The sequence below is a fragment of the Elgaria multicarinata genome, chromosome 2 (genome assembly GCF_023053635.1).
Source record: "Elgaria multicarinata webbii isolate HBS135686 ecotype San Diego chromosome 2, rElgMul1.1.pri, whole genome shotgun sequence".
Classification (NCBI taxonomy): Eukaryota; Metazoa; Chordata; class Lepidosauria; order Squamata; family Anguidae; genus Elgaria; species Elgaria multicarinata.
Window position 1 is genome coordinate 92,217,461 of NC_086172.1, and position 13,430 is coordinate 92,230,890.

General features: G+C 36.7%; 1 protein-coding gene across 1 annotated transcript in view; it reads left to right on the forward strand.

Moving 5' to 3' along the window:
* Window positions 1-12,550, forward strand: part of TSG101 (tumor susceptibility 101) — a 30,651-nt gene extending 18,101 nt beyond the window's left edge. The window contains exons 8-10 of the mRNA XM_063117186.1: window positions 7,187-7,389; window positions 10,619-10,858; window positions 12,084-12,550. Of these exons, the coding sequence (XP_062973256.1) occupies window positions 7,187-7,389; window positions 10,619-10,858; window positions 12,084-12,173 (533 nt within the window). The 3' untranslated portion in view covers window positions 12,174-12,550. The remainder of the gene's footprint in view (window positions 1-7,186; window positions 7,390-10,618; window positions 10,859-12,083) is intronic.
* The last annotated feature ends 880 nt before the right edge of the window (window positions 12,551-13,430 follow it).

Below are 13,430 nucleotides of genomic sequence, written 5' to 3' on the forward strand. Positions count from 1 at the left end.
CAGTTACTTGTTGCCGGTATGTAGAATTTGAAGGCACTGAAACAAAGTGCAGCGTGCATTTGAGAATAAGCACAGCAGTGATCAGTGTAAAGTTTGCTTTTATGTTTTCATGTTAAATAATTCTCCCTTGTTCACAATTTTGAGTTGCCAAGTTGGCTGTCCTAAAATTTTAGTTCTTGCTGGAATACTCAAGTTTGTGGAGATACGTGTATGCAACAGTGTACATGGTAACATCTTTCACAGGATCTCAAGTTTACAGACTTCAGCTTAACCTGTGGGATAAGTAGGTATCACTTTTATGTAGCTAGAATGTAATATTTCAAAATACCAAGAACATTGGTCGGCATTACATTAGAGTGAATTCTTTTAGGATTTCCCTCTACCTTTTAATAGAGGGAGTCCATTACTGAAGTTAATATGGGCAATGGTCCAAACCGGGAAAGGGTGATACTTCCTTTGATTGTAAGCCTCTTGTATCTCATGAGTTACCATTTCGGAGAGCCCTCAAACCTTGGGTTGCTGCCACTGGAAGAAGGGAGTAAAAGAGAGGACCATGGCTCAGTGATAGAGTACAAGCTTTGTGCACAGAAGGTCTCCGGTTCAATTCCTGGCATTTCTAGCTAAAAGGATCAGGTAACAGGGAAAGAGTTCTGCCTGAAACCCTGAAGAGACACTTCCAGTCATAGTAGACAATACTGGACTAGATAGTCAATAGTTTGATCTGCCATAAAGTAGTTTCATGTGTGAAGGGAAGACAATTTATGATGCTTTGGGTTCTTCTTGATGAAAAGTATGATAATGAAAATACCTCAGTGGTATATGCATTATTATGGCCTTAGTGCCAAAAATGTTTTAAAGAAATCTTTAAGTCTAACTTGAAATAAACTCTTTTAGGGTTTGCAGTTAGGATAAAGTTAATCTTTAATGTGCCATTTCAACACAAAGTTGTGGTGCAACAAGTTTTTACCTTAGGTGCCTCTTGAAAATATCACTACTTATTCTCTTGTTTTTCTATTGTCTGTTCTGGAAAATGTATTATTGGAACTTAATTCTGAGTACGTGAAAAAAAGTAAATTGTAGAGTGTTTGGTAAGCTCTATTAGAATGTTTGATAACCTTTCTAAACCTCCAGATCTTTTGGGTTACACCTCCCAGGATTCCTGACCGTTGGTCAACATCTGGAGGACACCAGGTTGGGGAAGGCTGCATTAGCCTTTCTTTAGGGTGGGCTTTAAGAAGGGTAGATTTGTGTCTTCAGGAGAAGACTTAAGATAACATGGTGTCATTCTGGAACTAGATTAAGTATTCTGCATCCCCAAAACAATAACATGCATTCAGCAGATGAACGTTGTGACCACTTGAGTTCTTCAGTTTAGGCATAGCTAGCTTATAGAATAAGGAAGCACAGGAGCAATGAGAAGGAAAAGCTATGATTTTTATTGTTGCTTTTCTTAAATTATAAATACTTGCTAAATGACACAGAATTGTTCATATGAAGGATATTAACAAAGAATAATTTGCTGTCACAGGAATATTACTCAATGTTTTAAACAGAAGGCCCTGTACACTGAAAATGCTGCACACAAAAGTTATTCAGAATGCATCATTTTATGGCAACTTTTAACTGGTTGTAATCTGTCCAAAGATCATTGTTTTTGGGCAGGTTAAAAATATAACAAAAGCTGGGTGGTTTTTTTTCCCCTACAGTAGGTTCATACTATGAACTATGGCCATTTTGCCTTCCTCAAGGATCAAGGGCATTTCAACCCAGAGCAGTATACTGAAGGAATAGATAATCTGGGCTGATGTCAATTTTATTTTGTTAGAATTTTATTCTCAGAAAGTTACCTTTATTACTGAAGGATATAAACCCAATATTACGGGTTTATTAAGTGTTAATTAATCTCAATGTGCTTAACTGAGTTTTTGTTGTGAACAAAACTTCTTACCCACTCGAAACTTCAATGAAACAGAGATATGGTATGCAGCATCCTTTGGAAAAGATAATTCTTTGGTGATCTTTCGCATATTTGGGGGGACCTGCTCAGGCAAATCTGGCACAACTATACCAAGTTAACCTACTGAACCAATTTAACTTACTTAAGATTAAACTTCCACCTATCAGTGTTAATGTTTTGTTTGGCATTATCTCTGTACCAATAATTAAGATTCCCTGCTTGGTTATACAGGAATACACAATTGTTATTGAAGTTCATATACTTTACTTCATGCAGTAGTTCTGTCCTTGTGATACAGATTTTTTTTTAAATCAACTGCCAGGTTTAGCTTTGGGTTTTCGTTCTGATTCAACTACTGGTCTGCAGTACTGTAAGGTCAGTACCATAAGGTCACTTCTGAAACCAGACTCTTTATGGCAAAGGTTAAATATCTTGAGTGTTCCCTGGAATAAATGGCTGTGTGCCATTAAATCGTCTTAAAGGGTGTCTAATTATGGAAGTGATAGAAAATGCTAAGGGCTCATGTTCTTGAAGGAGCTCTGCAAACCGTTATAGTTTTCTTCATATAAATATATGGTGATAATTTCCCTTGTTCTCTGCATTTTTAAAACTTATTTGTACCTGCAGAATTATCTTTTTGGCCTTATATTCCTGCTTTAAGATGGGGATAAAGGTTTCATAAGTAAGCAACTTCGATCAAGAACTTGTATCAGGTTCGAAGTTGTGAATATATGGAGCATACTATATTTATGTGGTACATGTTTGCTAGAGAAAGAAATTGATGGCGGAGTACTTAACTGTCGGTACTGTATTTATGCAAGATTTGGTTATTAGAATGTAAGCCTATGCGGCAGGTTCTTGCTATTTACTGTTTTACTCTGTACAGCACCATGTACATTGATGGTGCTATATAAATAAATAATAATAATAATAATAATAATAATAATAATAATAATAATGTGTGTTGGCTTTTCAGAAACATCTTCTGGGTTAAAAGATCACTATTTTGAGCAGTGATTGCCTTCTTTAACATGTGGAACAGCTTGGGCTGTATGCATTAGTTTTGCTGTCTACCTATAATGTATTCTAAAAACTTTTCTAGTAAGCCCTTCTTGCTTTCTGATTCACTGTAATCTTGGATAGTATGGCCTAATCAGAAGTACCTTGAATGAGGTGCAAGTTCTGTGAGAATGCAACCAAATGCTTGCATTCCTATGTTTAGTTGCTTTTTGTTTTAGACCAGCACTTCCTAAAATATGGCACCTTGCCCTTGGAAGTGGAGGGATGGGGACCAGAGACAGCCTTTGTTAGCCTTTGGAGGGAAGCCACAGCTATTTTCCTGCAGTTTCAGAAACTTGCCAAATCATATTGATGGAATCAGTGACAACCCCACAATAAGTAGAAGAAGAATGAAATTGACCCTGGAGAAATAGCCAAAACTAGACAGGCGACTACATGGTAAGCCCTGCCTAAACTTTTGAAGGGGCCCATGGCACAAAGAATTCTAAGTCCCTTTTTGAAAATATCTTCATGCTTTTCGTAGACAGAAGAGTTTATATGGAACATAATATAACTAGTCAAGAGGACAGTAAAATGAAACTCTGTAAGGAAAGTTTTGAAATAAAATCAATGGTTTCAGAATACAAACTTAATTTTGTATTTTGAAAATGTTAACTAATTCAGAAGAAAACTTAGCTACATTTAACAATTTAGGGCCGGTATCCACTGCTGTGTACTGTTTTAAAGTGCATGAAAATAGAATATCTGGACGGAAGATGACACACAAGACCTGCAATCTCTACAATAACTTGATATGCTACTTTCAGTATAACTTAAGATAAAGCATTTGTGTCTTTTAAAGGCAATATTTGAGGCAGGCCCTGCTCTTACTTTGGGAGTGGATATATTTGCCCATAGGATTTCTTGATTTAATCAGTAGTGAGGGAACAAAATTTGGAAAGTAATCATCAGTTACCCAAAGAGACCTATTTTTTTTGTATCTATGCTATGTAGCTCTGGAATTGAACAAATAAACACTAAAAAAATGTGTCTTCTACAACTTGTGAATATCATCAGTATGTTTAGGAAATCCGCAAGGGGTGGGTATTGTTAATAAGTTCTACACATGTTCAGCTGCCCTGCCAATGAGCTTAGTTGGAGTTGGGATGTGAGCCAACATGCTAACATCAGGAATTCATGGTAAATCCACCTTAAGCCTACCAGAGTGCTTGTTTTAATTTGACCGTCTGTCCTATTGCATAGCAACTACTAGTCTGTTATTGGTTTTTTAAATTTGTTTCCAGTAATTAAATCAATTGAGAGGAATTAGAATTTTATATCTGTTGATATACATAAACACTTTTGCTTAGATCACCAATTACTCTTACATTATTTTGGCTAATTAAAACCTACCATTTTAATACAGTTAAAATGTACTGCATTATCTAGAGTTTGCAGTTCACACAAATTTTTGTGAACCACCCAGAGAGCTTTGGCTATTGGGCAGCATAAAAATGTAATAAATAAATAAATCACCTGAGTTTATATTTCTTCTTGGTACAGTGTTATGAAGTGATGACCTTAATACTTCCCTTCATGTTCACTGGCAAAAGTCAGATATATTTAAAAGTGGAATAACTACTACATCCTATTTGGTACTCAGTCTTTGCAGTTTTGCACTCCTTTTTTAACAGTTTTGAGTATCTAATAGTTTGGACAGCAGTTGATGCTTGCAACACATTAGTAAAACCTTCTAAAGCTAAGAGAAAATAGTTCCTGGCTTCCATTTCTATTTTAGTATGAATTAAATTCCTCATTTTCTAGGCACATTGGAGTAGACGTAACTCCAAATCAGTTTTTATATTTAATGGGGAGAATTAATTATTTGTATATTTTAAAAGGCATATTATCTAGTTTTTGCTCTATAGGTCCTTGCTTCTTTCTATGCTTTCATTATAGAGCTTAAAGGAATTCATTAAAACCAGTTTTGATGTTTTTGTTTGGATGAACATTATAAATTGTATGCGTCTAGTAGCATTGTAGCAAACTTAAGTTTCTCTGCACATGTTCATACTTCAGAAATATGCATGTAGTTTAAGCTTAAATTGTAATATGAAAAATGTTAAATATCAGTAATGATGTAAAAGTGGGGACATTTCTTGGTGGTATTGGCTTTGAGAGATGTTTCAGCATATTTCTGGGTAGAATGGAACCTAGTACCTTTTGTCCCATAAGAATGTCCTATTAAAATGTGTTTATTGTAATTGTAAGATAATATAAGTAATATTGGCAATGTTTAAAGACTTTTTTTTGTGGTGGTGGTGGGGAACCTGTTAGGAAAAAAAGCTCTAGGATGAAACATGTCCATGTTTAAAATCAGCAATGTCAGAACTTTGAGGTATACTAATGTTTTTGCGCTAAAATAATTTTAGTTTTAATTGACTTGAAATTTGTTATGCAGAAGGATTTCTTTGTTGGGCACCGGTTTTCAGTGTTCCTTATATATGCCAAGCATATGTATTTTCAAGAGAAGAGCAAAGAGACTTTAGCGAGCAATGAGCAACACAGTAGAGATTAATTTAGGATTGTGAACTTTAACTGAACATGAGTCCAAGACCCAAGATGAATAACAGGAATGAGATGAATAAGAATACTTTGATGTATGCTGTAACTGGTAACTGGACTTAAAATGCATTGAAAAGAATCTAGAAATTTGAGATATACAACCATCCATTTATTGCGAAGTTGAGAAGCTAACACCCATTTTCACTGTAAGTCATTAAAACTTCAGTGAAAGAAAATGAAAGCAGGAAGAAAGAGAGGCTGAAAATGAATCCTTCATTTTTCATAAAGTGAAGTCCAAAATCTGGAGTAGGAAATTCAGATCAGAGACTGTGGTCCCCAAAGACATTTTGACATGAAGATCTGGCCAGAATGAATGAATCAGCAGCAAGACAGATCCAGAAACTGCAGCATGAATAGACATTTTCAGCAGTTCACTTATTTTTGCTGTTTGGACACATACAAAAAGAGTTAAAGCAGAAGATCAGCTGGTCAGGACATTACTGGGTTGGACCATATCATGATGACTTTTACAAAGGTACTGTTTGTAGTACTGGGAACTCGTTAAAAGGAAAAGATTGGACTGATAATTGTGAAAAAGGCTGTAATTAAGAAGAGGAGTTTTAATATTAAGAGAACATATGGATGGCGGCAAACTACATATGAAACCTATGGGGCACTTTGAGTTGGTGTGTTAAGGTAAAATACAGTTTTAATACTCGAGTGCTGTTGCTAATACTTGCTAGGTTTGATATTATTGTGATGTGTGGAACTTCCACAGTTTATTGAACACCTACTGAAATATATTTGTAGATTACTAATTAAGATAATTACTAATTAAGATAATTAAGGAAGAGCATTTATGTTTATTAATCTTAAAATCCTAAATGTAAGGGAACTCAACGTTGTCTGAGAGGAGACAGTGGGTAGAACAGACTGTGCAGTGTGAATTCATAGATGAGTATTGGGAAGAAAGGATTTAAAAAAGAAAAACCACTTGTGCATGACAAAAAACGGGTTATATATCAAATAGTAATAAAATTTGCTGTTTAGTTTTTTTATACGACGCAAAAAATGTGGAAGCAAAAAATATTTGTATCAAAAATAAAGTAGAATTTCATTACTTGTGGCATTTAGCTTTGTTGCAATTCATTCTTTTTAAACAAAGTTCTTCAAAAAATAACTAGGGCCAGTAGTTGATAAAAACACGTTTGTGTTTTCATAATAAAGCTTTGAATTTGAGGGTGTATCCATCTACATCTGAATAGTTCAAGTACAACAGGAGGGCTGTGTGAGTGTTGAGAAAATCTTATGTTCAGGGCTTTTTTCCCCTTCATCCTAGTACTGAAACACTTGAACAAATAAAAGCTCTATTGGTGCTTGTTGCTCTAAATGCAAAATTCTCTGGAAAGTAATTAGTTTTTATAGTTCACAGTTACACTTTATGATAAGATAGGCAGGCCCTTGTTAAGCTGGGATGGTACAAATAGATTCTTCGGCAATCTGGAAGTTCATGGATACACCTTCTGAAGTGTAATTTCTGGAAATTAACCTGGTATATTCTCTAGCTTTTGCTCTTAAAAATATTTTAAAATATATAATCATGTCCTACAAGTCTCCTTGGAGAGTGAAGGGATGATTTCTGTGACGCTAAATTTTATTCTGCAGGTCCTAGCAGAGATGGCACAATCAGTGAAGATACTATTCGAGCATCTCTCATCTCGGCAGTCAGTGATAAGTTAAGATGGCGAATGAAAGAAGAAATGGACCGTGCCCAGGCAGAACTCAATGCCTTGAAGCGCACAGAAGAAGATCTGAAAAAAGGTCACCAAAAGCTTGAAGAGATGGTAACTCGCCTAGATCAGGAAGTGGTAAGCAAAATGAGAGGCTTGCTGTGCACATTTATTTTTCCTTTTAAGCTATTAAATGCTTGGGTGGATGACTTTCTATTTCTTTTTGAATAATAATACAGACAGCTTTGGTTGTTCAAAGTGTCTAAAGCTTTTCTTTTCCTTGTCATTATTCCTCTTGCTTGTAGCGTGTGGCACTTAGCTGAGAGGCATCCACTATACGGTGGGGAAGGTTTTGCAAAGTATGCAGTACTGAACCCTCCTCTTAAAGTCCTTTTATCCTGCACAAAAACTAGGTCACTATAGTTTGTGGATGAGAAAAGTGGGCTCTTTTTTAAATGGACTTTAAATTGCAGAGATACGGATATAATGTAGTCAGTACAATTATTTATCTCATACCTCTGGTTCTTTACAATCTTGTTATTAGAAGACCAGGAGCTGGGAATAGGGAAAGACTCACTTTAAGGGAAGCTCTCTTCCAAGTGATAAAGTGTTTGTTATATTTCACTATGTAAACCCATGTTGTGGCTGCATTTGGAATACTCTGTAGATCTCTTTTCCCCATCTCAGAAATTATACTCTAGAGGTGGGAAAAGTGCAGAAAAAAGCAGCTGAAGAGCAGAGCAGAGCTATTTCCATTGTGCCCTATTGCTGGGCTGCCTGGAACCACTTCTCCGGTCACTGCAGGAAGCAACATACTGGACCAGATGGACATATGATCTCACGTAGCAGGACTCTTTTATGTTCTTTGAAAACAAAACACGTGTGTGTGTGCACGCACTCACACACATGAAATTCAGATGAAACTGGCAACAAAGCATGCTCAGGCATAATATTTTATTCAAGAAGGTAGGCAATAAGTGATGAGGGATGACAGGAAAACTATTGTAAGGAAGGAGATTTTTTATGGGGACTGTAGCATAAGTGCAGTAAGTTTTGAAAATGGTGTTTTTTTTTTGTGAACATCTAAATAGTGGAGAAGTTGCGCCAGCATGGTTAAGGAGCAGAGTCCAGCTTTTAGAAAGCTCCTTCAGAAAATGGAAGTCTTGCATAAATGAGAACAAAAAGGATATAAAAGAAGACAAAAAGAATACAAGCAGACAAGGGAAGCCAAAACTAATTTGATGAGCATATTGGTAAAAACATCAAGTCCAACAATAAAAAAAACCTGGAGGGGAGGCAACCCTGGATTTAATCCTATGTGGCATCACCCAGGACCTAGTATGAGATACAAATGTTGAACCAATTGGTAGCAGTGACCACAATGCTATCAGATTCAATATATATTTAAGGGGGAAACTTCACAGGAATCCAACACAGTCACATTTGACTTCAAAAGAGGAAACTTCTCTAAAATGGGGGAACTGGTGAAAAGGAAGATGAAAGGGAGAGTCAGGAATTAAATCGCTTCAAAATGTGTGGAGTAAGCCTATGCGGCAGGGTCTTGCTATTTACTGTTTTACTCTGTACAGCACCATGTACATTGATGGTGCTATATAAATAAATAAATAAATAATAATAATAATAAAACCACAATAACAGAAGCTCAGCTAAAACATATACCACAATTTAGGACAGGTAGTGCCAAGTCCAAGAGGTCACCAGCATGGTTAACTAGCAGTGTCAAGGAAGGTATTATAGAAAAGAGGGGTTTCTTCAGAAAATTGAAGACTTATCCGAGTGAGGAAAACAAAATGGAGCACAAGCTTGCACAAAGGTGATACAAGCAGACAAAAAGAGATGCAAAGCATTTTGAAGAGCATATCGCTAACAATATCAAGGCCAACAATAAAGAATTCTTTAAATATATGAGAAGTAGGAAACCAGCTAGGAAAACAGTTGGACATTAGTAAGCATGTAGAAATACAAGTTCTTCTGAAAAAGAAAGAACATGGCTTCCACAAAGGTTAGTCCTTTCTCACTAATCTTTTAGAGTTCTTTGAGAATGTCAGTAGACATGTAGACAGGAGTGATGAGGTGGACACTTTACTTGGACTTCCAAAAGTCTTTTGATGAAGTCCCTTGCCAAAGATTCCAAAAGGCTTTTGATAAAGTCCCCCAGCAGACTTTATTTATTTATTTATTGCATTTATATCCCACCTTTTTTCCTCCAAGAAACCCAAGGCGGCGTACATAATCCTTCTCTCCTTTATTCTCACAATAACAACCCTGTGCGGTAGGTTGGACTGGGAGTCTGTGACTGGCCCAAAGTCACCCAGTGTGTTTCCATGGCCAAGTGGGGACTAGAACCCAGATCTCCCGACTCCCTGTGCAATACCTTAGCCACTACACCACACTGGTGTAGACTTAGCACTCATGGAATAAGAGGAAAGGTCCTCATGTATCAGTAACTGGATAAAAACAGAATGCAAAGAGTAGGAATAAATGGTAAGTTCTCCCAATAGAGAAATGTTAATAGTGAGGTCCCACAGGAATCTATATTGGGACCAATGCTTTCAACTTGTTCATAAATGATGTCACAGTAAACCATGCTGACATTAACATGGCTCACACCCGCCATGCTTTATCATGATGTGCAAACACAGGCTATGTTTGAGGCTATTAAGTTTAGAAGAAGAAGAAAGACAAGTAAGATGGGGGACATGATAGAGATACATAAAACGATGTGTTGTATGGAGAAAATTGATGGTGAGATTTTTCTTCCTCTCTCATAATACTAGATTTGGGATTACCCAATAAAAGCTGAATGGTGGGAGATTCAGGACAGATAAGAGAGACTACTGCTTCACATAGTGAAACTATGGAATTCACTACCGAACGATGTCGTGATGGTCACCAGTTTAGGCACCTTTTAAAGGGAATTAGACACACTCAGGGAGGATAAGGCACTAATTTGGATGGCTTTAAAAGCGGGTTGGATAAATTCCTGGAGGAGAAGGCTATCAATGGCTATTAGTCATGATAGCTATGTATTACCTCCAGTATCAGAGGCAGTATGCATCATGAAACTCATTGCTGGTGAATTCGAGTGGGAGGAAGCATTTATATTCCTTTCCTGCTTGATACCTGGTTGGCTACTGTGGGAAATAGGATGGATTAGATAGGCCTTTAGACAGTTGCTTTTTGTCTGATACAGCAGAGATCTTATTTTCTTAGACTGTTTTTGTATATAAATGCTTCCAAAGAATCATGTAATGATATTTAGTGGTATTAAAGTAAAATTAAGGGTGTTGATTAAATGGATATCAGGGCATTTTAAAATAAATATATTAACTTGCACATGTTTTAGGCTGAAGTTGACAAGAACATTGATCTCCTGAAAAAGAAAGATGAAGAGCTGAGTTCTGCTTTGGAAAAAATGGAAAGTCAGACAGAAAATAATGACATAGATGAAGTTATTATTCCCACAGCACCCCTTTACAAACAGATTCTGAACTTGTATGCTGAGGAAAATGCCATTGAAGATACCATCTTTTATCTTGGTGAAGCACTGAGACGTGGAGTTATAGATCTTGATATCTTTCTAAAGGTAGGTTTGATGTAATGAAGCTGAGAAAGGAAGTGAATGCATGGGTTTCCTTTTCCCTCTCCCCCCCAACATAAACAAAACTGTAGTTAGGAGCCTTACCCATATGGCAGCTGTATAGTCCAAGCCTGCACAATCGAGTAACTTGGTCTGCTCTTACCTCGTTTTGTCTCCCCTTTTGTTCTGTGGCCTCTTCTCTCTCCCAGCATATTTTATCCCTGGTCTCTGTACTCTTCTATTCAGCTCCTGATCGCTCCTACCAAAGCTCACAATATTCTCTCCTGATAACCAAAAATTAGCTCCCTGATGTCATCTGTTCAAATTGTAATCTTTATGATACTTTGGAGGCTGAATGTAAGAATATATGCTTTGAGGATATGTGGACAATCTGATTTCAGAGAGAGGCTTTGTACAAGATTCACCACTCCAAATTTTGTGAATAACTTATAAACTTTAATAAGACCTTTTATTTGATGAGCTAGTAAGTCTTAATATTTATTAACTATTTTTGTATACTTGTTTCTTTGTATATTACTTCTGATGAGCTAACATACAATTCGTAATAAATAGCAGTCAGTCAGAGGCAGGCAAGCAAACATGAATTTAGGCATTGCTGAAAAGACTTTAACAATGTACTCTGATTTCTGCTTCAGTAAATTAATGAATTTCAGGCAAGGTTGGTTGGTAGTAAATTGAAATTTGTAAATACTGTGAGCTTGACATAAAAATGCTCCGCATTGATTTTTGACACAATGGGTCAGTTTCAATTTTGATTGAGTTATAGTAGCTGCCTATGGTTTTTATGTTGCTTTAATGAGGAAATGATGATTTTACATGTACTTTACAAGAATCTTAAAATGTCACTGTGCAAAACTAAATTCCATTGAAATTATTCAGTTGTAAACTTAACCCCAGTTTGCTAAGATAAGTGTACTTTCTCGAACTGCATTCATTACTGAGTAGGTTCTCTTTAAAATCAGAATCTGGACCAGACATTCCAAATCGTAACTTCCGTTAAGGAATTATCCTATCAAAGTTGTTTTGCTCAAATGAAATAATAATAATAATAATAATATGATGATGATGATGATGATGATGATGATGATGATGATGATGATGATGATGATATACAGCCCCATAGCCGAAGCTCTCTGGGCGGTTTACAAAGTATATAACTTCTGTGTGATCATATTCAGTTGATTTACCATGGCCCTGTTTTATCTCTTAGCATGTCCGTCTCTTGTCTCGCAAGCAGTTCCAACTGAGGGCACTCATGCAGAAAGCAAGAAAGACTGCTGGACTTAGTGATCTCTACTGACCCACGGTGTAGGAAAGCGTGGTGCACACAGTGGTCATTTTCTCATTTATTTTTGTTTTTAATCTGTATGTGGCGAGAATAAGTTATTGCATCATTCAATTGTAAGATACTTTGAATGGATAATATATTTTCTTTTTCTTCTTTTTCTAAGGACTAGCTTTTATTAATGCACTTTCTATTCTCTGTAAACCTTTTGCATTGGTGGGCTGATGGCTGAATAAAATTTGTGTAACACTTTTTTTCTTGTGCTGCAGACATTTATGCTGCGAATACCACTTCTGTGCTTTAATTTAACATCTGTAGAATGCAGCTGGAAATTATTTCATCTGTGTACTGTGATTTATAATAAAAGCATAGAAGTTAGTATAAGGATGGGATATCCTATGTGTGTCCTATTATTCAAAAGCACCGGTTTTACAGTGTGGTTCTATGTGAACATACACAGAAATAAGTTTCACTTTGTTCAGCGGGACTGAAGTGTGCTTAGAATTGCTCTTATACCCGCTATATAAGGTGATGTCACTTTTAATTGGTTTTAGTCAAGTAATCACCTTTTCTCCAACCAACCTCCAAATTACCTTTCTCAATAGTTTAGTCATCTATTGGACACATTATCTTTATTGTTAAGTTCAGTCTTTGGTATTAATTTATAGAATTAACTGCTATAAGATGCGGTGATGACCACTGCTTTAGGTGGCCTTAAGAGGGACTTGACTAGACAAACTAATGGAGGATAAGGTTATCAGCAGCTGCTAGCTATGCTGGTTATTTGAAACCTCCAAATTCAGGAGCAGCAGGCCCCTGGAATACAAGTTGCTGGGGAGCAACAGTTGCAGACAGCTTTCAGCTCCTGCTTGTGAACTTCCTGAAGGCATATGTTGACCACTGTGGGAAACAGGATGCTGGGCTTTAGAGACCTTTGGTGTGATGCAGCAGCACGGTTTATTTTATATCTAGATCCCTTGTGCCCTCTCAGCCTTGCTTCCCCCTAGCCAGTTGAGAGTCACTGAGGCAGAGCCCAGCCAAATTTAGGAGGTATTGGGTTGTATCCAGTGTTAGTCATCCCATTCCTTTTCGTGGGACTACTTGTAAGTAGAATTAATATTAGATGCAACCCATTACTATAAGGTACTGTTACCAAGGGTGAGCTTCCCAACTGTTCAACAGGTTAGGTGGTACAAGAAACAGGTGATGGGAGAAGATAGAAACAAAAATGCCCAAAATTAGGACAGACATTATAGACTGACTTAGTCATTG